At 56.4% G+C, this 26,364-nt stretch overlaps 1 protein-coding gene and 1 long non-coding RNA gene across 5 annotated transcripts in view; one reads left to right on the forward strand and one right to left on the reverse strand.

Moving 5' to 3' along the window:
• Positions 1-982: 982 nt before the first annotated feature.
• Positions 983-26,364, reverse strand: part of PDE2A (phosphodiesterase 2A) — a 99,902-nt gene continuing 74,520 nt past the window's right edge. For all 4 annotated transcript variants that reach the window (XM_054438931.2, XM_063671217.1, XM_063671218.1 and 1 more), the window contains 27 exons: positions 22,365-22,474; positions 21,455-21,510; positions 16,145-16,204; positions 15,280-15,433; positions 15,045-15,097; positions 14,760-14,834; positions 14,583-14,624; positions 14,007-14,072; positions 13,617-13,747; positions 10,906-11,017; positions 10,389-10,428; positions 10,206-10,269; positions 9,716-9,788; positions 9,395-9,572; positions 9,038-9,150; positions 8,277-8,354; positions 7,284-7,406; positions 6,717-6,787; positions 6,198-6,320; positions 5,726-5,813; positions 5,418-5,465; positions 4,375-4,449; positions 4,124-4,223; positions 3,737-3,849; positions 3,317-3,355; positions 3,074-3,180; positions 983-2,436 (listed from right to left, as the gene is read on the reverse strand). In XM_054438931.2, coding sequence (XP_054294906.1) covers positions 2,226-2,436; positions 3,074-3,180; positions 3,317-3,355; positions 3,737-3,849; positions 4,124-4,223; positions 4,375-4,449; positions 5,418-5,465; positions 5,726-5,813; positions 6,198-6,320; positions 6,717-6,787; positions 7,284-7,406; positions 8,277-8,354; positions 9,038-9,150; positions 9,395-9,572; positions 9,716-9,788; positions 10,206-10,269; positions 10,389-10,428; positions 10,906-11,017; positions 13,617-13,747; positions 14,007-14,072; positions 14,583-14,624; positions 14,760-14,834; positions 15,045-15,097; positions 15,280-15,433; positions 16,145-16,204; positions 21,455-21,510; positions 22,365-22,474 — 2,503 coding nt within the window. In that variant the 3' untranslated portion in view covers positions 983-2,225. The remainder of the gene's footprint in view (positions 2,437-3,073; positions 3,181-3,316; positions 3,356-3,736; positions 3,850-4,123; positions 4,224-4,374; positions 4,450-5,417; positions 5,466-5,725; positions 5,814-6,197; positions 6,321-6,716; positions 6,788-7,283; positions 7,407-8,276; positions 8,355-9,037; positions 9,151-9,394; positions 9,573-9,715; positions 9,789-10,205; positions 10,270-10,388; positions 10,429-10,905; positions 11,018-13,616; positions 13,748-14,006; positions 14,073-14,582; positions 14,625-14,759; positions 14,835-15,044; positions 15,098-15,279; positions 15,434-16,144; positions 16,205-21,454; positions 21,511-22,364; positions 22,475-26,364) is intronic.
• LOC129007725 (uncharacterized) lies at positions 9,400-13,045 on the forward strand. Its single transcript, XR_008492390.1, has 3 exons — positions 9,400-9,900; positions 10,533-10,619; positions 12,635-13,045. It is a non-coding gene; the product is annotated as an uncharacterized LOC129007725 (long non-coding RNA).

The raw sequence follows: 26,364 nt of genomic DNA on the forward strand, positions 1-26,364 counted from the left end.
AGACAGACTTGGGGAGCCCACAGCAGGAGCTGGGAATGGGAGGAGCCTGGAGCCCCATGATGCTAAGGGAAGCTGGAAACCTGGAGACCATTCAGCCAGAGGAGCAGATTCCAAACCCAGACAGGCTAGTGGGGCAGGGGGAGATGCAGAGGAAGCAGATGGGCTCTGTGGTCCCAAAGGCAAAGCTGGCAATGGCTGATGGTCACAGGATGGCCCTGTCCATCTCCTTCCTGCTCCCACCAAGAAAGGAGACCCCAGTGCCCACCCTCTTAACACAACAACCTTTACTGACCAGGAAGAGATGAACAGGGAGAGGAGCTCAGAGCGGGGTAGGCAAGTCGGGGACAGGGCCTGGAGACTGTGCCAGGCAGAGCCTCCCCGTGGCCCCAACCTGTAGTCTGCCCATCTTGGACTGGGCGGAAGTAAACACTCTCATGCAGAGGAACAGACACAACTCCTCAGACACAATCCGGGGCTAGATCTGGTGTGGAGTCTGACTCAGGGGTGGCCCTTCGGCAGGACTCAGAGCAACTGGGATGTGGGACTTCCTGGGACACAGCCAGGCATCACTGCAGCTAGAAACAGAGTTCAGAGGCCCAGGCCCTCGCTGTATGGGCACTCATGACCAGGGCAGGCCAGCACTGGGAGGGTCTAGGACAAGCTCCAGGCTACCTCCTCCAGGTAGCCTGCCTGCTTGCCTCAACCTCTGTTTTCCCTCTATTCTACAATCTCTGCCAATCAACATGTCCCATCACTGCTCCATGGCCAGGCCTTCTCATCTGCTACCCACCCCTTAGCCTCCACGATCTGGCCCAGGGAGTACCCCAACAGGTCTATGACTTCCCCAGAAGAGGGGCTAGGCACCAAGGGTGGAGGACTCTGGAAGCCATGGAGTTCCAAAGGGCATTTGCCTCTCCCAGTTCTATTCCCCCCTCCACCCACCCCAAGCACAAAGTCTGCAAACAGCCCCATGGGGGAGGACTGGTAGAAAGAAATAGATTTATTCTCATGTACAAAGCGGTCAGCCCACGGGACCATATTCGACAGTTGCACAGAGTCCTAGAAAAACGCATCTCTCTAAAGGCAACTCAGAAAGGTAAGGCAGGTGGACCCCCTCCCCCACCCCACAACGCACACAGAATGAAACGGAGAAAAAGAGAGAAGCCAGTGGCTGGGCTGACCCAAGAGTCCTGGCCCTATGGGGTCTCCCAAGCCCCAGGGCACAGGTGGATATGGCCTTGAAGAGAGAGCCCTGCCAGGGCTGAGGCCAGGTCTCTCACTGGCTGCAGGAATGGGGAAGGGGCTCAGGCCAAGGGGTACACTCAGGGGGCCTCTGAGAGACTCAGGGTTGGGCTCTCTGTGCCTTAGGGTTGCAGAAACATTCCATAGCCTCTGCTGGGACTCCGCAGAGAGATAGAGCTATTTTAGACATTGATCTAAAATGGATCTTAGAGCATGGATTGTCCTACCCCCTCCCTGTTTGGCCCAGACAGGGGAAGAGACTCGCCCAGCGTCACACAGGCAGGAGGAAGCATGGCTGGCTCATTCATACCTGGGACTGTCTCCCAGTGCGGGGATCCCTCCTGTCCATCAATCCCATCCTGCTTCTCCCCGAGGCCCCTCTCTGCAGAGCACTGAGCTGCCCCTCCGGCGGCTTCCTCCTGGGGCCCCTGTATCCCCCAGGTCCCAATCCCACCATCAGTATAGTAGTGGTCCTCAGGGGGCCTTCGCCCCACGGCTGTTTCTAATCCTCCCACAGAACTAAGGACTGTTTCCAAGATGCCACACTCTGCTCACTCAGATGTCTCACCTTCCCCTTCCATGAGGATCCTGGAGACCTCAAAGGGTGGGAGTCCTCCAAGGGAAAGGAGCAAAGATCTGGTGGGGCAGGAATGGGGCAAGGAGAAACCATCAAGCTGCTCAGACAAAGAATGGCTTGGAAAAGACTTGCCAAGGTGTGGTCAGAGGCGCAGAGCAGGGCCCACTGCTCATTGGTCACCCCTGTGCTCTCAGAGAACAAATTACAAAGTCTCCGTGAGGCTGGAAGTCTTGCTTCCATTATACAGACGAGAAAGCTGAGGCCCAGGAAGGTAGTACTTGTCCAGGGTCACACAGGAAGTCCTGGTCTAGGACCCAGGACCCGTGGCTCTGTTCCCAGTGCATCTGGCCAGACCAGTGGAGGGCTATGGGAGGTGGCCTGGGCAGGGAAGTGTCCCTGGAGGGGATCACTCAGCATCAAGGCTGCAGCAGCCATTGATGGGGGCCCTAGTGCCATCCAGATCAGGCACCTCGTACTCCTCATCCAGGAAGTCCAGCGAGTTGTTACTTGGGAGGCCGCGGATGGTGAACTTGTGGGACACCTTGGTCCAGTGCTCACGGTTGGAGGCCACGCGCTCGTACAGCTCTGCTGCTTTGGGGAACAGGTCCTGCAACAGCCTGTGGGTGCATGGGGGCAGAGGGCGAGAGGCCAGAAATCAGACCATGGGCAGCAAGAAAGACTAGCGCTACACAACAAATACAACTTCCACAAGGGCCAGGTACGGTAGCTCACGCCTGTAATCCTAACACTCGGGGATGCCGAGGTGTGTATATCACCTGAAGTCAGGAGTTCAAGACCAGCCTGACCAACATGGTGAAACCCCATCTCTACTAAAAATACAAAATTAGCTGGGCGTGGTGGTACATGCCTGTAATCCCAGCTACTTGGGTGGCTGAGGCAGGAGAATCGCTTGAACCCAGGAAGGGGAGGTTGCAGTGAGCCAAGATCGTGCCATTGCACTCCAGCCTGGGCAACAGAGTAAGACTCCATCTCAAAAAAAACAAGAACTTCCACAAGAATGTGAGACAGAGGAGGACACCTAGGAAAGCATGATGGTCTCTTTCCACGGGGTACCAAGGATGAAGTGAAGGACCCATTGAGGGGCACAGTAGGAGACAGTTGTGCCCAGAGGCAAGGGGATGAATCAGTTGGAGCTGGGCCAGGCCAATCTCAGCACCTGTGTTTGCTGTGATGTCCCCACTCCAGCCTACCCTGTCTGTGCAGAGTGCAGCTTGTCCCCATGAGCTCACTCACTTGTAGATGGGCATTGCAATGTGCTCCATGAAGCTGATTTGCAGCTCAGGGATATAGGCCTTCTCCCGGTCCATCATCTCCATCGGCCTGTTGCCCATGGCCTTCTCCTACAGGCATCGAGTCGTCAGGCCTGTCTCTCTCATTCCTCCATCGGGTACCAGGGTCAGGCTAGTTCAAGCCCTCCCTGTCCCAGGCCAGGAACCCTCCCCCAACCTGGACATCCTGGGTTCACTCCACACATACCAGGTCTCCCTGGGAGAAGAATTCTTTGTAGATCAGCTCCTGAAAGGCCAACACTCTCATCACATCCTCTATGTAGGATACATCCACCCAAGCTCCTCTGACAGCCCGTTCCCAGGAGAGAAAGCTGAGGCTCAGGGATTCAGTCCCAGCTCGGGAGCTGTCCCCACCAGCCCCAGCTTGGCAGTGGGATGGCCTCAGGCAGGGAGTGGCTGGGTTGGGGCCCACCTTCCACCAGCCACTGACTTGCTAGGTCTGTTGCCCTCTCTGAGTCTCCATTTGTCACCCTGAGATGGTCTAGGTTTTTGTCTCCCCAGAACACAGCCAGGCTGAGCTGAGCAGAGAGAGGGTATTCAGGCGCAGGGGGCACCCAAAGCTGGGCAGGGTGGGCAGCCTGTGCCTTCCAGGGAGGACTACACCTACCGCGATCTTTCTCGTGGTCTTCCAGCCCTTGGTCTGGTCAGAGAGGTCACAGGAGGTCATGAGGAGGCAGAGGAGGAGTCTGTGGTGCTGCTTGTTGTTTCGGTCATAGCCCACTGTTGAGAGGAGGATGGGGTCAAGGAGTGGGGCCCAGCCTCTTTGCCCTTCTGAGGACAAGGCTCCCAGGGCCCAACCCAGAGTGGTCCAGGGAATTGGGCACTCTTGATGGGAGCCAAGGGGCCAGTGCTGGGTCTGCCTGGGGGCGGCCATGCAGCCAGAGAAGGGTTGATGCTGCAGGGGATGGGTGTGCACCCTGGGAATGCTCCCCTGGCAAATCCTTCCCCTGGTTGTTCCTCCCCAGCCCCAAGGACTGGGGCTAACAGCAGTCACCCTGAGCCATCTTCTGGAGGTCCTTGAAGATGCGGAGATGGTGGGCCAGGTCTGTGGCCAAGATGATGTCCCGCATCAGATCCAGCATGCGCTGATAGTCCTGAGGTGAGGACAGGGGTGTCATGCCTTCCTACTGGACAATCCCACCCATTTGCCCATCCCAGTGAGCCTCCACTCCTTGGCTCCTTCTCCCACCTCCAGCCAGCTCCCAGCTCCCCCTCAATCCCCACCCCAACCCCCGACCCCATCACCTTCCGGGAGAAATGATCAAAGATGTTGCAGCCGTGGGTGTTGAGGATGGCGATGGCCTGAGCAAAGTGGTGCCTCTGGGGGGAGAGGAGTGATGGGGGCCCGGCTGGGGAAGATGGGCTCCCTCACCACTGACCCCAAGAGAGGAAGCAGGGCCTGGTCCAGCTCCAGCCCCCAGGTCAGCAGACCAGTCAGAAAAGGGGAGTCAGGGGCCCCAGTTCCCTTTCTGAGCTCTGTTTCAACCCTCTGTGTGACCCAGGGCGAATCCCTAGACCACTCTGAGCCTCAGACTCCTCAGCTGTCACATGCAGGGACCCAACAAGGTAAGCTCTGGGGTCCCTGAAAGCTGGAACATTTTTGAAATGATCCTTTGGAGTCCTAGACACTAAATCATGCAGAACACATTTGTTTGCTGACAACGAGAGGCAGTGATGAGACAAGGGCAAGGCCCACGTTTCTGGATGCTGAAGGGCTGTCACTCAGAAAAGGAGCAGCTTATCCCAGGGGGGCAGAGGGCAGAACCAGCACTGCCACCAGGCCTCCTGGGAGAGAGACAGAAAGCCTCGTCTCTGGGGGTGTGCAAGCAGGGGCAGCCTCTGGAGGGGTGTTGTGGGAAGCAGCATGAGGCAAGGTGACCTTGGAAATGTGTCTCCTACTTTGTGCCAAGCCCTGTGCCAAGTGCAGGGAACTCAGAAATGGCTCAGACCTTGTGCACGCAGAGGTAGGCAGACCCAAACCAAACAATCTAAGGTGACGCTAAGTGATGGGAGTGGAGCCCATCCCAAGCTTGGCAGGAAGGGGCTGAACAGGGTGTTCCCAGGCAGCCAAAAGGAAACGCGCTGAACACAAATCCTTGCTATCATCCGCACCTGCACCCTTCCAAGCCCACTCCAGGAAAATGAGCTAGACATGTCCTAGGTGTGGCTGCAGCTCTCGCAGCCTGTCTGGAGAGCATGGTTTGGGACTAGGAGGAGCTGGGTCATAACTTTGCAAGTCACTGGCCTTAAAGGGGAAGAAGGACGGGGTTGGGACAGAAGAGTGATACCTCCATGACGGAGCCCTCAGAGCTGTAGAGCGCAGCCAGCACAGATTTCTGGAAAAGCCCAGGAAAACTGTGGTCACTCCTCACATCCAGATCCAAGTGCCACTGCTTTAGGCTGAGCAGTGTCCTGCCCTTCACCTTTCTCCCCTCCTCCCTATCTCAGAGCCAGGGGCAAACCCTGGGGGAAGCTCCTCCTGTGTCTAAACCTGGCTCCTGGTCTCACTTGCTCCCACCCATCTTCAGGCTGGGAGAGGATGAGACTCCCAGACACCCCATGGAGGGTCCCCACTGTGAGCAGGGCAGGGTCTCACCGAGGCCACCTGGAAAGAGTTGTTTGTGCCTCTGTGGTCCAGGTCATGACACATGCAGGAAATAAACAAGGCAAAGATCTCGATGTCCCTGGTTAAGAGGCAGAAAGGAGAAAAAAAAGAGGTCAACCCACAGTTCCCTCCCCAAATCCCCAAGAGGACAGACAGGAGATGACATGCCCAGGAGCCACTGGGACAGGAGGTTGGAACACCTGGGTTCCCTTCCTGGAAAGAAGCACTGGTTTGAAGCCCAGCAGACCCGGGTTTAAATCAGGCTCAGTCTTCACTGGCTGCTTGGCTGTGAGCAAGCTCCTCCTGGAAGATGGGGCTCGCAGCCTTCCCCTCTAGTCCCCTGGGGCTAAGAAGATCCCATGAGGCAGTGCGTGTAAAGTGCCTGACACACAGGGGGTGCTTCCCTGTCCCAGGGAAGGGGACCTCAGTGGCTGCCAGATGTGGGGGAGATGCAGCCACTCACTCGAGGTAGTTGGTGAGCTCCAGGTTCTTGTAGAGCAGGTAGCAGAAGTGGGAGACAGAAAAGGCGTGCATCCAGTTGTGGTAGGGGGGATCCCGGTAGCCCTTCTTCACCATCAAACAGAACCTGGGGGAGGGAAGAGGGCAGCAGAGGTGCCTCAGCCTGTCTCCTCCATCACGGCCCCATGATGGCAAACTATATGTCCCCTCCATCCCTGAGGGACCCTCCACAGCCTTCCTTGATGACTCTGTCTTAGCAGGAACTTCCTATGCACATCTAACTTAAACCTCTGGTTACGCACTCTTGGCCTCGCCTCCAGGCTCTGCCTTGACTCATTTCTTGCCTTTATTGACAGTTCAGTGTCTAGGAATTGCTTGTCACTCATGGATCCTCCCCACCCCCATAAGACTGGGTCTCTCCAGTCATCCTTAGAGAGATCCTCTCCAGAATGCTGGGGGCAACGGATGTGACAGTAGAGGAAAGAGGAAGGCGAAGACTGGGGCTGTCTGTGTGCGCACGAACCGGGCCAGGGTCGGGCAGTCAATTTTGTAGTTGTTGATGAAATTCATGTCCTGCAGCATGCTCAGGATGGCCTGGAGAGGGCAGAGGGAGGTATCAGAGGGGCTGCCAGTATCAAGATGGGGCCCTCGCCTGGGCCCTTCTTCAAGCTCCACACTCAAAATCTGGAGTCTTAGAAACTTACATCTAAACTAGAGAACCACAAAATAGTTGAAGCAACCATTCTCGGAGCTATGCATTTTTAGAGATCTAAGAACTAAGAACTCTTGAAACCAAGCCCACACAAAATGTTAGAAAAACAGGGTTGGGAGGGATGCAAACCCTGAGGTCACATGCCCTGGGCATGGTTGGTCCAAGAGCAGCCCTTGGGATCATCCAGTCCAGCCTCTAGCCCCTGGGCAGGCCCCATGACCTCATGATGGCAGACTACATGCCCCTCCATCTCTGAGGGACCCTCCACAGCCTTCCTTGATGACTCTGTCTTCCCAGGAAGTTCTTGATGCACATTTAACTTAAGCCTCTGTCTACATACCTTCGGCCTGGCCAGTCAAGTGGAGGAGAGAAACTCACCATGGACGTGTCATCCTCTGGCAGGGAACGAGGGGTATAGGTGAAACTTGCAAAATTGGAGTCAATGGCAGCCACAGGCTGGATCCCATCATGGAGAAGTTTGGTATACTCATCGTCGGAGACCTGGAGGAGACCAGCCAGAGCATTAGAAGACAGCCTTCACCCCATCCGGTGTCTTCATCCTCAAATAACCATGGCAGGTGGGAGATCTGTCACCCAGAATGTACCACAGTTGGGCCACCACGCTGTGGACTGTAACTGGGCAGGAAATCACCACCCTCCCCTCACAGCTCTGCAGCCCACCCCGCGCGCCTCCCTGCAGGTGACCACCCTTTATCTGTAACAGCCAAACCTTGGCAAAGATCGACAACACCGCTTCATGACACCCCCAACCATGGCAGCGTTTCATACACAGTAACTGTAGCAGTCCTCCTTTTGTGGAGACCTTTCTACTCTCTAACCTTAACTCTTCCTACTACAGTTTTGATCCAGCTCACAAGGTCTGGGCCTCTCTGGTTTGGACACAGGTGAGAGGAAATGTCCAAATGAACAGCGACTACCATATACATGGAACTAAGCCAGCTTTTGTGACCCAGGGTAGGGAATGGGATAGATTATCAGCAATTAAGACTGCCCAGGGCTGCATGGGCATTGTACCTAGGGAAGCCATGGTGACAGGTCCTGGGTGAGCTTCCTAGCCCTCAGTAATTCCCAAGATGGGAATTATTCCCTGAACATGGGGAATACCTGGCTGAATCAATTATTCCCTGGGCTGGTTCCTCTGGCTACTTCCAGCATTGGGACTGAGCTCAGAAGCAGCTTGGTGGAAAGGTCTCTAAGCAGGGGCGGGAGCTGCCCCTAAGGAGGGCAGAAGGCCTGCTGTGGCTCTGGGCCTATCCTCTCATCCTCAGTAGAGATCGATCAAGAAGCCCTGCCTGGCCCTGGGTCCCTGAGGAATCTGGGAGGAGGAACAGAGGTCTCTGCAAGCCTCACCTTCATGTGGTACATCATCATCTCATTGGCCAGGTGGCTGCGATACTGAGCCTCATTCACTTTTTTGTATAGGAGAGACTAGGGGAAAGAGGGAAAGATGGGGCTCAAGGAAGGTGGCTGTGAAAACTTAGCAATGCCTGGACTGGGACGAAGTGGTCAAAAAGACACCCCACTTCCTGTCCCATTCTGGCCTCAGTCAAAACCTTCAAGCTCCACTCCACAGTAAAGACCCCACCCCCACTTTCATCCAGACCCCCGCGCCGGTTCCTCCTCATCAAGTTCTCCCAGCATTTGGTCTGACCCTTTGCACTCCCCCACACCTGATCCAGGCTTCAGTGATGGAGCCCAAGGCCCATGGCAGGGAAGGAGAAGCAAGGAGGGGATCATGTCAGGGACCTTGGGGCTGGATTCCCAGGCTAGAGCGCCAGCAGACCTGGACACCGAGACCCAGCACTTCCAAAAAAGCACTCGGCTTGGGTTGAGACTGCTGCCAGCGAAGAGAGGAGGTTTTGACAACGGGAGTTTCTCATGGTCCCAGGAGGCTGAGTGGACAGGGCAGGAAATCGTATCCCCAATTTTTAGATGGGAAACTGAGCCCAGAGGTGGCCAGCGTGTCCTGAAGGCTGCACCCCAGCGGCGGGACTGAGTGCCAGACCAAGGGATCAACCCACAAGGAGAGCCAGTCGGAGGAGGAGAACCGAGGGTCCTTCGTGGGCCCCGCCCCCTATCACCCCACACCCCACTCCCACCCCCGCCCTCACATGGGCGATGCTGATGCCGCAGTAGATGGAGAAGGCCGTCGCCAGGTCCTCGTCGAACTTGCTGAACCACGGCCCATTGATCTTGTTCACCAGCTCGGCCACACCGATGACCTCTGGGGAAGGGAGAGGGGCAAGGAACCACCGGTGGAGGGAGGGATCGGTTGGAGGGAGAGATCCGGCCGGGACCTGCCCTCGCAGTTTCCGCAGGTTACGTCCCAGGCATGGAACCCGACTCCCTTATGCTCCGGGACGCCGGAAGCGGTGGGGAAGTGTTGCCACCCCCGCTCGCTCGGACCCGCCCCGCCCGGCGCAGGCCCCGCCCCATCCCCGCCCCTCCGCCCGGGCCGCCACGCGCACCCTGGTTCTCGTTCTTGATGGGGAAGCAGAGGATGTTGCGCGTGCGGAAGCCGGTGCTGTCGTCCACGCCGCGGTAGAAAAGCGGATGGGCATATGCGTCAGGGATGTTCAGGATCTGGCCCGTGGTCGCCACGTGTCCCGCGATGCCCTGATCGGCCGGTATGCGGATCTCATAGCTCTGCCGGGGCAGGGATGGAGTCGAGAGGAAGAAGTTAGTGACCCGGCCACAGAGGGGACTGTTAAACGTCAGGCCGCTCCCCAGCGCCGCCGGCGGACTCCCGGACACCCCTAGGGCCACATACTCCCTCCACACCCGCTCACCTCATCATCCACCACGCCCCCGTCGAACACCTTGGCCACCAGCTCATTCTGATCCAGCAGGAACACAGAGCAGCTGTGGAGGGAGGGGTTTGGTCCTCTGGGGCCTGACAACCCGCTCTGACCGCCCTCACTTCCCATAAGGAGGCAAAGGCCGGATTTCCGAGGCCTGGGAGGAGTGCTCCAAGGTAAGACACTCTGCTCAGGGCTGGCTGGCTCCAGAAACGTGTCCATTCAAGTGTTTTTTTTTTTGGAAGCACCTACTATGTGCCAGGCACTGTGATAGGAGCTGAGGATCCAAAGCCAGCCCTGTCCCTGCTGTATTGGAGCCTACAGTCTAGTGAGGGAGACAGACATTAAATAAAGGATCCCTCAAAAGGTGATGAAGTCCCGCAGAAGGCAGAGAAGGGGAAGTGGGTGGGGCAGGAAAGGAGATGATGGGAACTGAAGGCCGCAGCCTCTCTCGCCCTGTCCCCTGGGTAGAGTCACTCACATCTCTGCGTTGCTGAGGTTTCTGGCCTCCGTGATGATCTCCTGGAGCAGGACAGAGACGTCATCTGGGGGAGGGAGAAGACCAGGCAGGGTGAGATCAGGCTGCCAAGACCTCCCGCCTCTCCTCTGCAAATGCCAGCCCCCATGCCCACACACAGCCAGGCAGAGAGAACAGTGCACTCACCCAGGTGGGTGAAGAGGTTCTTTGCCACTTGGAGAAGAGCCTGGAATGAAGGAAATGGAGATCATAGGGGGATCGGGGTGCAGGGGTCACCCTATCCAATCCCCTGCCTCCAACAGCACCCGGGTCTTCTCCTTCCTTCCCTAGGGCTCACCGGACAAGCCAGAAACTGTCAGTGTCTAATTGTATCATTTGGCTACTAAGTGAAGGAGTGAGGGAATAGCCCCGGTACAGGTGAGGAGTCTCCTGAGTGTCTCAGCCGCCTTCACGCCAGCTCTAGCTGCCTAGGTGTTGCTGTAGTGCCCATATTGACCACTAGAGGGCGATCACATACAGTGCCTGCGGGCAGTGGCGCGGGTCCTGAGCAACTGCAAGCCTTAAAGTTATGAGGTTACGGAGCCACCTGGGGAAGGGCTGCCACCAGTCCAGAAAGACATGGGCATTTCCCTTCTGAATGGTTCTCGGGGGCTGAAAACTGGGCGAGTCGGTGTCCGAGAGAGGCTAAAGGCAGGTCACTCACCTGGCACTCACACTTGAGTTTCTGTTCCTTCTGGAAGGCCAGGGTGCTGGTGAGCACGGTGCTGGTGTAGTGGAAGCAGTGCTGGATCACCTGCTCGTCCTCGTCGGTGAACCTGGAGGAGGGGGTGGGCTCACTCAGGAGGGAAGGGAAGACTGGCTTCTCTCCCCACTCTCCTTACTTCTGTTCCATCAGAAGCCCACAGGGGTACCCACCTGCCAACTATATAACCACTGCACAGGCCCTTGGAACAGCTTCCCACCCCCATGCCCCTGCAGACTTGGGCTCCCCAAGGGGAGGGCTCCAGTCCTCCTCAGATGCTTGAAACCAGAGCCATACCTCCCCTCTCTGATTTGGGATTTACCCAGCCCAAAGCTGGGTCTCCTCCCCCAGACTAGAGATTGCCTGGGCTCAAGCTGGTGTTCTGCTCTTCCCCAGGCACACCTCCAGCCTTGGGGAGGGGCGGTGGCACTGCCCTATCTTGTGCAGCTCCTGTCACTACCCCACTCTCCCTGGACTCCGCTGGCCCTGATTCGGTGCCTTCAGAAATCTTAGGGTGGTGTTGTGGAGAGGACTGCTTGCCCTGCTCATGGAGCTAGCTCTGGTGAGACAAGATCAGCCCCAAATCCTGCTCACGTCATTCAGTCTGGCCACCAAATGATTTGTCACTGGGGAGCTGCATGGGGCTGGGTGGACCAATGGTGTGGGTCATGGGAAGAGCCTGACTTAGCCCACATCACGCTGCCCTGAGGTGTCCCTGCCCAAGCCCTTCCCCACTTTTTGGCTGGCCTTGGTGCTCCGCCCTGGTGGGGCATCCCCCACTCATGCTTGCCATCCAGTGATTCAGATCTAGATCCCATCCCCACAACCCTGGGTCTGTCTGCACACCTTCCTTACATTTGTGGTCCCTCAGCTAGCCCCACCCACCTCTCACCCCTCAACCCAGGACATCTCTCAGCTTCAGCCACACAAAGATCCTCATCATTCTGAGAAAACCTTGGGCTCTTTCACACCTTCATGCTTTTTTTCTACACTGTTCCCTCAGCCTAGAATACCCTTCTCACTCTCTTCCCTCTATGCCCTGAAAATGAGCTTCGAGTCTTATGAAATGGGGCCATGACTATATCACCCATGCCCAATGCAGAGCCTGGTACAGAGGAAACACTTTGGAGGTCTTTGCTAATGTCGTCACTGTATCCTATCCCCGGCCTTGCCACCAGCCCCATCCCACTCACAGTTGAAGGGCTTCTGGAGCCCCTGTTCTCTGGCTACTTAGCTGTGTATCAGGAAGCTTCTCTGCAGTCACTGCACTGAGCTGAGCCCCACCCTGGCTCATGCAGTCACTCAACACTCACTCCCTGAAATGTGTGGGACCCAGAGATAGCCCTGCCCCTGCCCTGGGCCTCAAGGCTGCCACCAAGCCCCTATCTTTATTTTCTGCTGATACTACCTCTCCTCCAGCTCTGGGGCCATCCTAGAACCCAATCTCACAGCCAGCAGCAAGAGGTCATGGCCCCTGCTGGACCCCCATTCACTATACCTTCCCTTCCCCAAAGGCCTTCCCAAGGCCATCTGGTCAGCACTGGGATGGCAACATTAAGTGCTCAATATTTGTTTGCTAAATGGCATAAATTCTCCCACCATTAGGATGCCCACAAGTTCCAAATGCCGCCAATCCCACATTCTCCCTGCCTCAGCTGATTCTGCCTTGCCGCTATCTTCGTTTCCCCAGGCCCACCCAACTGTCAACACAGTTCCATGCTGGTAGGTTCTGCAGCTCAGACCTAGGACTCCTGGATCTCCACCCTACCCCAGCAGACCTCAGGCCTGGGCTCTGACACCTACCTAGTCCCAGGCTCTCTAGTGTCCACCTCCTGCAGGAGCTGCAGGCCCTGAAACCCAGCCTGTTTGCTTGGACTCCAGAGGCCAGCATCCTATCAGCATCTCTTTGCATCAGGACTCAGCCCCTCATCTGCCTACTTCTCCCTACCTATGTGATGCAGCACAAACTGCTCATCCTGCCAGCCCAAGTGTGAACCTGCACCCAGGACAGAAATGGCTCATCTGACGCAGCACTGTTTCTCCGTGAACTAAGATCCATTTGCAATAAAATTCAGGCACCTACTGCCTGTTTATGAGTTGGTGTAGGATATGAAATTTATTTATGACACCATTTCTAGGTCCCAGGTTTGTCCTCAGTTCTTGAGATATGCTTCCCAACTAAGCCTCCAAGCCTGCTTCCCTGTCCACTGTGCCCTGCCCACCAAAAAAGAGATTTTTTTGTATCATTTTTATAGCTGCCTGTCAGGGGCTCAAAAGATCCACAGCTTTTCCCAGTCCCCAAGCATATTCCCTTTAGCCACTGTCCACTGTGTTGATGATGCTTTGTGGGTCCCAGAGGGTTCATCCAACCCAGAGCACACCCACCCCTCCATCTAGCAGTTTATAGCAGTAATGCAAAAACAGGGATGGCAAGGGAGGGAGCCCAATACCCCAAGAGCAGATTACCCAAACTTCAGGAAGCGGGAGAAGAGAAGAGGAACTAGCTTGGACCTCAACATGACTTTCATTCTCTTGCACTAACACACTATTCAACCCAGTGCTGCTGAGACAGTAGCCCCTGCCCAGTACCCATCCCACATTGTTACTCTAGTGGAGCCCTAGCCAGCCTCTCAGCGACATCTCCTGATCTGCATCATCCCACAAAGACTCACAAGTCTCCTTCTAGCTTGTTGAAGGCGCAGGCCAAGGCCACCACCTGGTCAGTGGCCCGGCTGATGACAGGGACACAGAGCATGGCCTGCAGCTCACAGCCCAACATGCTCTGCAGCTGTTGTACATCCTCCTGCAAAGGGGAGGCAAGTCAGGGCAGGGAAGCAGGGGGCAGTATGCTTCTCTCCTCCAGCCCTCCATCACATTTTGCAACAAGCAGTTCTAAGGGACTTATGCAAGGCTGGAAGCTCTGTGTCATGGAGATGGGACAGTAGAAAGTCCCCGGGTCTCATCTGCCCCATTCCTAGGCTGCTCTGTAACAGAGACCCTGGCTCTGGGGGCTGGCAGTGGGGTCCCTCTTTCCCCTCTGGGTCAGCCAGGCCATGACTTACAGAGGTGAGGTCTTTCAGCTGGATGGACTTCTTGTCTTCCACCACCTGGCCCAGGCATCCTGTCAACTAGGGGGTGAGGAGAGACTGAGTCAGGGCCCAGCACTCCCCAGGTCAGGGGATCTCAACCTGTCCCCACCCTTAAGTCTGGAAGTTTCAAAGAACCCTTCAGTCAGTCCAAATGGCGGACGGGGTCAGCATTGATGAGCAGAGATGGAGGGGAGTCTGGCAGAATTCGCTATAAAGGACTCTAGGGTCTTCCCTAACTACGAGAGAGATAAGCAGACTCCAAGGATTCTCCTCAACAGATTCTAGCAGATCCATATCCAGAAATACTCCAACAAAAGTGAACAGGTCCCAGGTAAGCCTTTCTGTTGATGCTAAGAGATTCTTCCTAATAGAGCCTGCTGATCACAGGTTGTGATCCCTGCAGCATTTCTAAGTCGTCCCAAGATCCAGATAATTCCATCGGATTCCAACAGTCTAGAGGATCCAAATACTCCAGGCAGATCCCAGGAGTGTCTACCCGGCCTCAACCGACCCTGCAGACTCCAAGGAGAAGACAGACGCGGGACTCACGGGAAAGCTGACCTCTTCTCCGAGCACTTTGTCTCCGATGACCTGAGGAACGGAGTGCAGGGGGCCGGTTACGGAGTGCAGGGGGCCGGTTAAAGGAAAGGCAAGGGATTTCTCCCTCGGAGACCCGGGTTCCTCGCCCAGCCCCGCCCCCGCTCTACAGTGGACCTGGGCCCTCACCTTGCAAGAAAGCTGGAGATTGTCCTCCGACACCAGCAGGAGGCAGCAGCGGGATGCCCGGGTCTCCTGCTGCAGCTGAGGGAGGGACAGGCAGGGCGAGGGGGTGACCGCGGATCCGGGTCACCCCACTCCCCACCTGCTCCCCTCTCCGGGGCTCTTCAGGCGGGTGGAGGAGAGAGGAAGGAGGGACATCATAATGGGAACTGAGATGGAGGGCTCAAGGGGAAGTTGGTCACCAGAGGGAGACAGGACGGGGAGGTGGCCGGGAGGGGCGCAGGGACTCACGTATTGGAGCACTTTGAGCTGCAGGGAAGAGGCATCCAGGTCGTAGAGTTCCCCTGCGAGGGCCAGGCGCCGGTCAGAGAGAGGGCCCCTCCCCACCTCCGTGTCCGGGTCCCTCGGGCGCCGCTCAGCCCCGCGCCGGGCCCGCCGCCGGCTCCCGGGACCGCCTAACCCGCCCACCTCCCCTCCAAGTTCTGCCCGGCCCCGCCCTCGTGACCTGCCCAGGCCGGGCCCTCACCGCACAGTTGCAGGATCTTGCGGTCGCGGTCGGTGTACGCCGCCCCGCCCTTCTGGTCTTCCGCCGCCCCCTCCGGGGGGTTCTGGACCGCTCGGGGAGCCTCCCTGGGCCCGCGCTGCTGCAGGGCCTGCACCCTCCTCAGGGCCACCAGGGTCTGGGGCAGGCCGAGCGGTTAGCGCGCCGCTCGCCCCAAGCTCGCTGCGCTTGCTGCAGGGGGATTCCTGCCTTTGCTCCCGTCGTTCCCTCTGCCTGCCGGGCCCAGGGACCCCGCCGCCGTCCCAAACACCTCATCCCTGGACTCTACCTTCCTGAGGGCTCCCCTGGGGGCTCCCACTGACCCTGGAGCGTCCGGCGGTCCAGGAACAGGAGGGTACAGGGTCTATCTCCATCCCTAGCCCCTAGATTCTCCCAAGATAAGATGTCAGATTTCTGTCTCCAGCCCCCTCAAGAAGTCGTAAGTCCTTGTTAAAGTCACAAAATCATAAAGTCTCAGTCATGAAAGAGCCTCAGTATCATTATCTGTACTTTCTAAGTACAGATGCTCCTGGACTTAGGATAGGGTTGCTTCCCCATAAATCCATCAAAAAGTCGAAAATTGTAAGTTGGCAACCGTGTGTATTTACAAGATATTTGACCAGTTTTGTTTCACCACTGCCCTAGGTCAGTCGGTGCTATCATTATCCCCATTTTCAGGTGTGAAACTGAGGCCCAGAGAGGTTTAGTGACTTGCTCAAGGTCACACATCTCAAAAGCAGCAAAGCCGAAGCTGAAACCCAGGTCTGTCCAGCTCCCTGGCCAGGCCATCTTCCCACCAACTGGGATAAGGGTCTTCAGCCTCATTGTACATGGCCCCACTCCCACTCACATGCTTCTCCACTGCCTGCAGGCTCCATTCCTCACTGTCACGCAGCTGGCCACAGTGCACCTGGAGGGATGGGAGAAGGGAACTAGCTGTGACCTCTCCCAGTGTCTGTCTCTGCCAGAGTGCCCTCCCCATGCGCAGCACACACCGGTCCCCACCAACACATACACACTCCAGTCTGTGGGCCTCAGTGATAACCCCATCTTTCTGACCACCCAGACAGCTCCAGGAAAATCCCCTCCTGTAGGAAGCCTCCTAGGACTAACCTAAGGACGTGAAACTTTTTTGTCTCTGCCTTTTCAATCACTGCCTCATCAAGAGCACAGTCCGGGTGTATGGTTCAGGGGATGGAGGGACCTTAGACCCCTTTTTAGCTCACAGATTATGGAGCACTGCAGGTCCTGATTTTAGAATTGGTGGTATTAGCCTCAGCCTCCCAGCTCTATCCTGTCTGAGTTAGGGTTTGAGCTGCCCCTAAGTCTTGGATAAAGGAATGGCTTCAGTATGATGCACCTGCCATGGTGAGGATGGATGGGTGAATGAATAAATGGATAAATGGGTTCGTGAAGTGCTTTGCCTTACATGTGATTCTCACCACTGTGATGCAAGCTTCCACCTGGCCAAAAAAGTGGAGTGACTTGCCCAAAATCACACAGCAGAAAGTGGCAGAGTGAAGACAGCACCACCCACTCCCTCCCGTTCTCTGCCCACACCTTCCCCCCTCTAGGTCCACTCTCTCCACCACCCCCATCATCCTGTCCCTCTCCAAGTTCCCTGTGCCAGTCACCAGGGAACTCAGCCCGTCTTTCATACTCTGTGAAGTCCCTTCCCCCACCCCTACTTGGGTGCTTGTCGAGGAAAATGAGAGACGGTGGGGAGGGAGGGTGGCAGCCTAGGGACCCACTACAGGCCCTGCCAGCAAGGCTCCCCACCTGCGTCACTAGCTTCCGGAGCCTACTCAAAGCTGCTCACCACCTGCAGAGCTCCCCACAGCGCCTGCACTGGGGGCTCCTCCTTCCTCCTCCCTCCCCAGTCAGCAGCCAATGCCTGCCTCAGCTCTGGGTCTCCTGCCAGGAGCAGATGGGGAGGAGGAGACCAGCAGGTTCTTGGGAAGCTCACAGTCTGGCTGGGGTGGGATGAGTGGGGAGACACGACTGGGAGGAGGTGTGGAGCCTCATACCTGAGGAAGGAGAGAGAAAACTAGGTGGGTAGCTCAGAGGGGAGGACATTTGGAAGGCTTCCTGAATTGGCATGGGGAGGACAAGTAGACCTTGAAGAGACGAGGACACTGGCGGTAGGTGGTGCGGGGAGATGAGGATCCAGGTAGGGGTGTGGTCCATGGTACCACAGAAGGAAGGGCTTTGAGTGCCAGGCTAAGACGTTAGACTTTAGCCTGAGAGTACTGGGGAGCCATGGCAGACTTTAGCATCTGAGGGCCATTGTCTATGGGGCGTAGGGTGAATCTGAGGGAGGAAGATTGGAGGCAGGCAGACCTGGAAAAGACCTGGGCTGTCAAGGATGGTGTTGAAACTTAAGCTCTGGATGAGGCTCAATCTGTGACTCCTACGGGACAGCGGGGGCTGGAGGGAGGAGAAGCTGGGGCTGTGGTTCATTTGCATATGGCTTATATAAATATGTTGGCATTTTACTGTTAGCACATGGAGGAGGACGTGGTTCTTGTTCCTTCCACCTGGTCCCATCTCTCAGGAATAGAGAAGGCTGAGACCCCTCTAAGGCTGTGGGGGCAACCAGTTCTTGGGCTGCCTCGGCCCACCTGCACCCAGCATGTGCACAAACACATACACCCACACTCTCATGAAGAACGTCAGGCCCTCACACACATGCACTTACACTCACTCTCCCATGGAGGTGGTACACACACACACACACGGAGCAGTCACAGACACAAAGACATCCACACACCCACCCTTACAGTGTCCACAGCATCCCCACAGGCACATTCATGCCTGTACACAGGAAACTTAGTTCACTTACCCAAAAGCCATGCACATGCACCTGGCGCCCCCATACACAAACACACACAATCACCCCCCATACACTCATGGCATTTTGTTCGCCAACAGGAACACACACTTGCACCTGCTCTTCCTAATCAGGGCAAGTGTCTTGGACCCAGTGGGAACACTCAAGAGTGGGCACTGTGGCTGTAAGAGAGGGTTAAAAACCCAGCACAGCCCCCAGGTCCCCACCCTAACCAAGTTCAAAATGGTTAATGGCATGAACACCCCATCCCCGAGCAGGGAGCTGGTGTGGCTGGTGCAGCTGGGGGAAGAGTGGGCACAAATCAGGCATCAAATGCCAGAGACCAAGGGCTACCACTCCTCAAAGGGACTTATTATCCCAGGATTAAAGAACAGAGCCAAAGACTTTCCACACAAAAAATCTGCAATCAAGGTGCCTTGAGCAGTGAGCTGTAAAGGCCCAGAAGTCAGCCACACAGCTCTGCACCTGGCCAGCATAGTCGTCAGAGAGCCCTCGCAGACGGCATCTCCATTCGGCCCCAGCATTCCTTTGCAGGACCCCTCGAAGGGTTTCCTTGCTAGCACTTGCCATCACATGTGATCCTATCCTTATTTTGCTCACTTGTTTTGCAGTATTTTTGTTATTTTTATTCTCTTTAGAGATGGAGTCTCACTCCATTCTCCAGGCCAGATTCAAACTCCTGAGCTCAAGGAATACTCCCAAGTAGCTGGGGTTATGCTCACTTTAGTGCTTATCACCACCAACCCTCCAGACCATATGGTCTGTGAAGGCAGGGCCTGTCTAATCTGTCTTGGTCACTTCTGTGTTCCCAGCACCTAGCACTCCATGCCTGGCATACAGTGGGTACTCAAGAAATAGTTGTTCAACTGATGGATGAGTGGGTGGATGGGTAGGTGGATCAGTGGATGAATACTAAAAGCAGAGACTCAGAGAGGGGAATGGGGCTTGCCGAGGAAGGAGCTGGTGACTCGGCCTTCCCAAAAGATCAACCGACCCTGCAGCTCTCCATCTTCCTTCTGCACCCTCTGCCCTCAGGATCTGGCAGCAGCTGGGAAGTCTGGGGCTGCCTGTGCTGCCTCTGGGAGGCAGTGAGATCCTGTGAGCCAAGGAGCATCTGTCAGACGTGTATGCCTTGGGGAGGGGGCATCCTAGGGAAGTGCATTTCCACATGAGTGGGAAGGTGCAGGCTTAGAGGAGAGGCAGATGTGAATAATCTAAACACCTTTCAAGAGTTCTTCCCTGCACAGGGTATTTGAGGAGGTGAAGGGACGGTTGTTGAAAACTCCTGGCAGCCAGAGCCCAGCTGGCTAGCATCCTGCTCAACAGCATGCACCCCTACTTCAGCTTCCCCAGGACCACACTCTCCCCTCAGCACACCACCCCTTTCCCTGGCCTCCTTCCTGCCTCGCTCACATTCCTCCTCTGCCTAGAATCCCCTTTCCCTTCTTCCCTGCCTGTGGACCTCCTACCTGTGCCCCAAGGCCCCACACAAATGCTTTTTCCGTGGTGAGGTACTACTTGCTGCTCCAGGCTCTGCCACCAGAACACCTGCTGGCAACAGTATTTCATCTGGCCTGTGGTGGGGAGGGTGTCCCTGCCTTCCCCCAGACTGAGAGCTCCCTGAAGGCAGAGTCAGCTCCAGCACCCAGCCTGCCACAGGACCAGAGCAGAGTTCTACTGGGTGAGTTAAGTGTAAGTGATCTGATCCCACCAGCATCCCTGAGACACACACACACACAAAAACACACACACACAAATACACACACACACAAATACACACACACACACATATTGGTCTCTGGCCCAGCCTGAGCCAAGGTGAGCAGCGGCCATGGCAGGCATTCCGCCCACAAGGGGAGCAACCTTCCAAATGTCTTCCCCTTCCTTCCCTCCTGACCCAGTCCTGATAGCCTCAACCTAAGGAAGTCCTTCTCAGGCACCTGGCACCCCAGACCCTTTGTCCTCAGCAGAGAAGGAGGTGCGTGACCCAGCCACCGCCTCCCAATCCCCACCTCTGCACACAGCCCCTCACCTCAGTGCCCCTCAAAGCTGACCAGCCCTGGGACAGACCAAGAGCAAAGAATAGGGGGAGGCGACCCCCTGAGAATTCCATGCAACAGCAGCTCCATTCCAGAAACTGGGGGTGGGGGGAGCAGCTTGCGGAGAAACCAAGCAGCGGCCTTGGCTCCCTCAGTCAGGACGATGGGTGTGGAGGAGACCCAGTCAAGTACCGCTCCTCTCCTCTCCCCTCTCCTCCCCTCTCAGCCACCCCCTACTCCCACCGCCCTCTCCTGCCAGCAGCTCAGAAAGGTCAGGCGCCTGGGAAGCGTTTAATTCCATTTTAATGAGCTGGAGAGGAGTCCCCGGGGAACCAACACCTGCTCATTTATCTGTCCATGCCCCCAAGCCTGCCCTTCACTGGAATGGCAGCCCCCTCAACAGAAGCAGACCCCCAATAATAGCAATTTGGAGAACTCATCCTTTGGTTACTAGGATAGAACAAGAGTTTGAACCCCCACCTCCATACAGGAGAAGAAACGGAAAGAGCGGCAGAATCCCGTCCCCACAGGCTCTGCACTTCCACAACCCCTTCCGCGGAGCAGAAACCCTGGGAACTCCTCGAGGGGCTGCAGAGGGAGCCTTGTCTGGGTTCTGGGGCTCTGGCAGAGCGTCCACCACTTCCCACTAACACTCCTTCCTCAGTCACTCCAGGAAGCCCCCCTAGCTGCCTGTCTTCCGCCCAGCCTCAGCCCTGGGTCTGGTTGGCCTGCCCAAGGCCTTTCTCTCCTCAAGGCCCCCAGCTCCAGCCACTCCAAATCTCTGGCTAGTTTTCCACACTATCTCTATTGGTCAGGCCCTTATGTCCATCGGTCCCTCCGCAGCATCTCTCTTCACACCTCACTTGGTTCATGCCCTCCTGGACATTATCCCCACCCCATCTGGAGGATCCCAAAGAGAAACCAAGGTTAGTGCTGCATACGCCAAAGGCTGGGCCTTCTAACCTTATGCGGGCTGAGAGTCCAGCAGGGACTTGCACACCCCTCAGAAAGCTGCTGACTGGGCCAATGGCTTCATCCTACCCATTCGAGGTGGGGCAGAAGGCTGGGGTGTGGGAGATGCCCCAACTCCTCCCACCCCCACACCCCCATTTCCCCTCACTCCATCCTCGCTTGTGGCTCCCATCTCTCTCTCTCTCACACACACACACACACACACACACACACACACACATGCCCCGGACAGGCTCCATCCACCACTCCCTCCCCTGGTTTCCTCTCACCACATCCCACCGCCTAGGCAGGCTCTTACCAAGATGACAGCTGCCACGGCCCCGGCCTCCTTGTCCACTAGCGGCATGACCAGCACTGAAGGGGAGAGGGCAATGAGGTGCTCCTGCAGGGCCGGTGAGGCTCAGAGATACTGAGCCGGGACCCAGGTGGGGGAGACAAAGATGCAGACAAAGAGAGGCCACGACAGAGACACAGAGAGACCCCAAAACCCACAGAAACACAGAGGCGGGTCCTGAGGCAGCGACAAAAACAACCACAACAACAGCCTCTGCATGGAAGGAAACCCCTTCACTCACAACCTTCTCGTGATCCTCCCAGGGTTGCAGGGAGGAAGGCAGGTGAGGCTGAGCACCTCTATTTTACAGACTGGGAAACTGAGGTCTAGAAAGGGGAAGTGACTTGCCCAAGATCACACAGCAAGTCAGGTCTCCTGACTCCCAGTCTTGTGCACTTTCCACATCGAGACAGAGGACAGAGACCTAGAGAGACTGAGACACGAGGCAGAGAGAGACATGGCGGACAGGAGGCATGGAGGAGAAGAAAAAGAGAAATAGGGCCAATGACAGTGACAGAGAGAGTGTGAGAACAACTACAGCCCCATCCAGCATCAGGCACAAGCACATCACAACCACAGCCACGGGCCACTGAGCCCTCACTGGTGCCAGGCCCCTAACACGCATGATCTCACTTGCGCCTCCTTGAAACAACCCCTCAAGGTAAATACTATTGTCCCATTTTATAGCCAGGAAGTTGAGGCTCAGAGAGTTTAGTAGCACGATAGAGAGAGAATTAGATGGAGGATTGCTAGAGACACAGAGCAAGAGAAAGAAGGAGACAGAGATGAAGAGGAATAGAAGACAGACATGACCTGGAGTGCAGGGGCCACAGTCCCTCCCTGCCCCTGCCCCTGCCCAGCCCCTAGCCCTTACCTTGGGTATCAGGAGCCAGTGGAGCCACCAGCCTGGCCAAGGGCTTCCCTGGCAGGTCTGAGAAGCCCAGCCCATTGCAGCCCAGCCGCTTCCGGCAGATGATAGCCTCCCTGAAAAGAGGACATGATGCCACCTTGAGAGCCCCCGGCTCAGGAAGGAACAAGGCCTGGCCTGGGTCCCAGGACAGTTTGGACCCTGCACATGTGCAAGGATCTGGGCAAGCTGACCTGCCTCAGGTTGGACACGATGACAGCACAAGTAAAAAAGTAGGGGACCCTGGACCCTATGTGGAGAAACAGGCAGCCACAGTTTGGCCTCTTGTGCCCCTTGCTGGTAAAGGCTCAGGTGGGGCCCGGCGCAGATCTTCCAGGCATTGGGAGAGCAGAGGAAGTGAATGCAGGGGCTCAAAGCTAGGCTGCCTGCTACAATCTGATATTAGGCATGTGACCTGACCTCTCTGATCTTCCCAAGGAGAACTAGGGTGGAGAAAGAAGAACCCTCCCCATCACCATCCTCAAAAAACAATTGTTGATCAGCTTTTAGTGCTAAGCACAGGAGGTAATCATCATAACTAAAGTTTATTGGCCATTTCTTATGTCCCGTGCACAGCCCAAGCAACTCACATAGATGAACTCAGAATTCCCAGCAATTATATGAATTAGATATCTTCTTCATTTTCAGATGGAGAAGCTATGGCATCAAGAAGCTAATTCACTTGTCCAGGGTCACACAGTGAATAAGTGGTAGAGCCAGGATTTGAACCCAGGTAGGTGGCACTAGGGCTAGGTCTAACCACTATGCTGGAACCTTCCCAAATACCTGTGGAGGTGTGAGTTTTGAACAGGGGGCAGGTGTGAGTGGCAGGGTATGACAGTGGCAGAGGGGTGGTGGGAACCAAGGCAGGGGAGGTTGGTATGGGAAGAATGAGTTTCTCTCTGTCCCACCACACAACCCACCTCCTCTACCCCCTGGCCTCTGGCTCATCTCGCTTAATTTAGCACCTGAGTTTGCACCAAATATCACTCCTTGATGATTAATTGTCCTGGGTTCTTCATCCCTCATGCTGCCTCCACTTAATTGTGCTTGTAGGAACTGCCTGGCCTGGACAGAAGAGAAACTTGGGGAACTGTGTGAATACAGGGGCACTAAGGGAAGCCCAGCAAAGGTCACATGAGGAAAAGGAGGGGGTGGCCTGCAAGTCACGAGATCACTAGGTCACAGACTCTAGACAAATCGAGGACCAAAGAGGTTGAGCATCTCGTTCAAGCTCACGCAGCATCCTGAACCACACCCATTCTTTCCTGGCCACTTTAAGTAATCCAGGTACAGGAACTGGTGGTGTCTCCCACCTTCCAGCCCCTATACCTGGGACCTTTAAGGTAGCTGGAGTGCTGGGCTCCAGTTCCCGGCTGTCCACATTGCCAGTCACCCCGGGAAGGAGAGGGACGTAGGGTGGCAAGAGGGCAACGGGAGCCACGTTTCCTGATGATTAAACTGATGAAGGCTGAGGCTTCACGGAGGCAGGGGTGACCCCCGGCCAAACCCTGCCCAGCTCCTTGGCCTCGGACAATCTGGTTACCCAGAGGCCACAAGGTGGCACTGGTCCTTGCGTTGCTGGTCAGTGTGCACTGCAGCCTCATCCTGCTGACCCCCAACTACTTCCCCTCCCACCCCTGGACTGGAGCTGCTTGGCCTCTCTTTCCCAGGACCCTGATGAAGGAATCTGTCCTCAGCCTTTCTTCTCTTTTGCACAAAACCCCTCATCTGTGCTCATGGCCTCAAGACTCTCCAGCCCTCACTCATGAGCTCCAGACCCCAGATACCCAAAGGCCACCTGGAGCCTCCCCATCACATCCCTGAAGTGGCCCAGGGACCCCCATCCCATCTGAATTATTATCTCTAGTCCCTCCACCTCACAGCAAAGCAGCACAACCATCCACCAGGTCCTTCATGGCTTGTCCAAAAACCTGCCTTCTTTCTTCACCTCCCCCATCTGATCAGTGAGTCACCTCCCAGGTGTCTCTCACAACTGTCCTCTGCTCTCTATGCCCAAGCCACTGCCCAGCTCACTTGGAGACACCTTTTCCCTGAACCCTGGAGCAGCCTTTCCCCGAGCCTCTAGCCTCCTAGCTGGGTCTCTTCAATCCATCCTCCATGCCAGAGCAAGAATAAGTGTTCTAGATGAAAAATCTAAGGGGAGTATTCTACTTAAAGTCTCTCATTCAACTGGGTCCTTCTGGGTCAGGTTCAGTGCTGAGGGCTGAGATGAGCAGAGGGGTCAGACACATGCCTCACCTGAGGAGGCCAAGGACACGTGGAGATCAACATACAGACCCACACTTGAGTCGGGAGATGAGGGCTCTGCCAAAGGCAGGAAGAGCAGGCCCCAGCCCGCCCAGGTGCAGGGTGTGATGGAGTCAGAGAAGGCTTCCTGTAGAGGGAGACACCTGAGTTGAGTCCTAAAGGACATGCAGAGGTTATCGAGGCAGACAGGAAAGGATGTCCAGGGAATTGCAATTGTGAAGGCTTGGAGGCGAGAAGATTGTGTGCCTGCTGAAAGGTATGGCCACAAGGAGGTTGGTGTGGTGGGACAGCCGAGAGCAAGGCTAGACCTGGGGCCAGGGCCCTATGGAGCTGGGCTTGAGCCTGAGGGCAGGGGGCGCCCTGGGAGGGATTTGAGCAGGGACAGTAACGGTCAGGTATGATTTCAGAACGATCGTGCTGCCTAGGTAAAGCTCTCCACATAAGGAGACTATGACACTGGAAACCTGGTCTCAGTGAGGGTCCTATCATCTTAGTGGCCCTGGACAAGAGAGAGGCTGAGCTGGGATAGACCAATCTTGATAAGCCGAGATGCCCCCAAGCACTGGGGCTTCCAAGGACCCTCAATTCTTAGGCAGCCTTGGCAGCTTGCTCTGCAGCCTGCCCTCCCCCAGCTTTGTAGGACCCCACAGCCCACACTCACCTCAGCCTACCCCAATGGGAGCCCCTTTCCTCTGCCATAGCCCTCTCAGAACTGCTGTCCTCCTGAAGTCTCCAAAGATGCCCACAGACTTCGAGGGGGAATGTGCCGAGGCTGAGTCTCCCCCACCCACATGGGAGCAGGAACTTCGTCCACTGCTCAGACCCCCGATAGCTCCTTGCTCAACTCAGAGCCGCTCCCTGCTCCTCTCCAGTTCCTCCCTTACTACTCCCCCACCCCCACCCTGCCTTCCAGGCTCATGCTGGGTGTTGTGGGGAACTCCACACCCCAGGGCCAGCTGCCCAGGAGAAGGCTAATGACAGCACTGGGTGCCTGGGTGGTCATGGCCTGCCCCACTGAAGATAAGGACAGATGGGCACAGAGTGGAGAGAGGAACAGGCGTGGACTTTATGGCAGTTCCGTCCCTTTAACAACTATTTGTTTAATGGAAAAAGAATCGAGGGAAAGGTTCTCTGCTGGTAGGGCCAACAGCCTGGAAAGAGCTGGGTCCTCTGCACTTCTCTGAGCCCCTGTGTGTGTCCTTCTCGCGTCCTCTACTTTGGAGAAGCCCCTTCCTCCAACACCCACTGGGTCCCAGGCATCAGTGAGCAGCCAAGCCTGTTGCTCAGCCCATCCTCCCACGGAGTCCCATCTCCCCAGGGAACCCCCACCCTCACAGAGCCTCCCGACTCTCACTAAGTCTCCACTCCCTCACTGAGCTCCCATCCCCCCACTCAGCCCCCATCTACCACTGAGCCCCAATCCCCTCACTAAGCCCTCACCCTTTCACTGAGCCCCATCCCCTCACTGAGCCCCCATCCTCTCACTGAGCCCCCATCCTTTCACTGAGCCCCCATCCCCCCACTCAGCCCCCATCTACCACTGAGCCCCCATCCCCTCACTGAGCCCCCATCCCCCACTGACCCTCCATCCCCCACTGAGCTCCCATCCTCTCACTGAGCCCCCATACCCCCACTCAGCCCCATCTACCACTGAGCCCCCGTCCCCTCACTGAGCCCCCATCCCCCACTGACCCTC

This window comes from Pongo pygmaeus, chromosome 9 (genome assembly GCF_028885625.2).
Source record: "Pongo pygmaeus isolate AG05252 chromosome 9, NHGRI_mPonPyg2-v2.0_pri, whole genome shotgun sequence".
Lineage (NCBI taxonomy): Eukaryota > Metazoa > Chordata > Mammalia > Primates > Hominidae > Pongo > Pongo pygmaeus.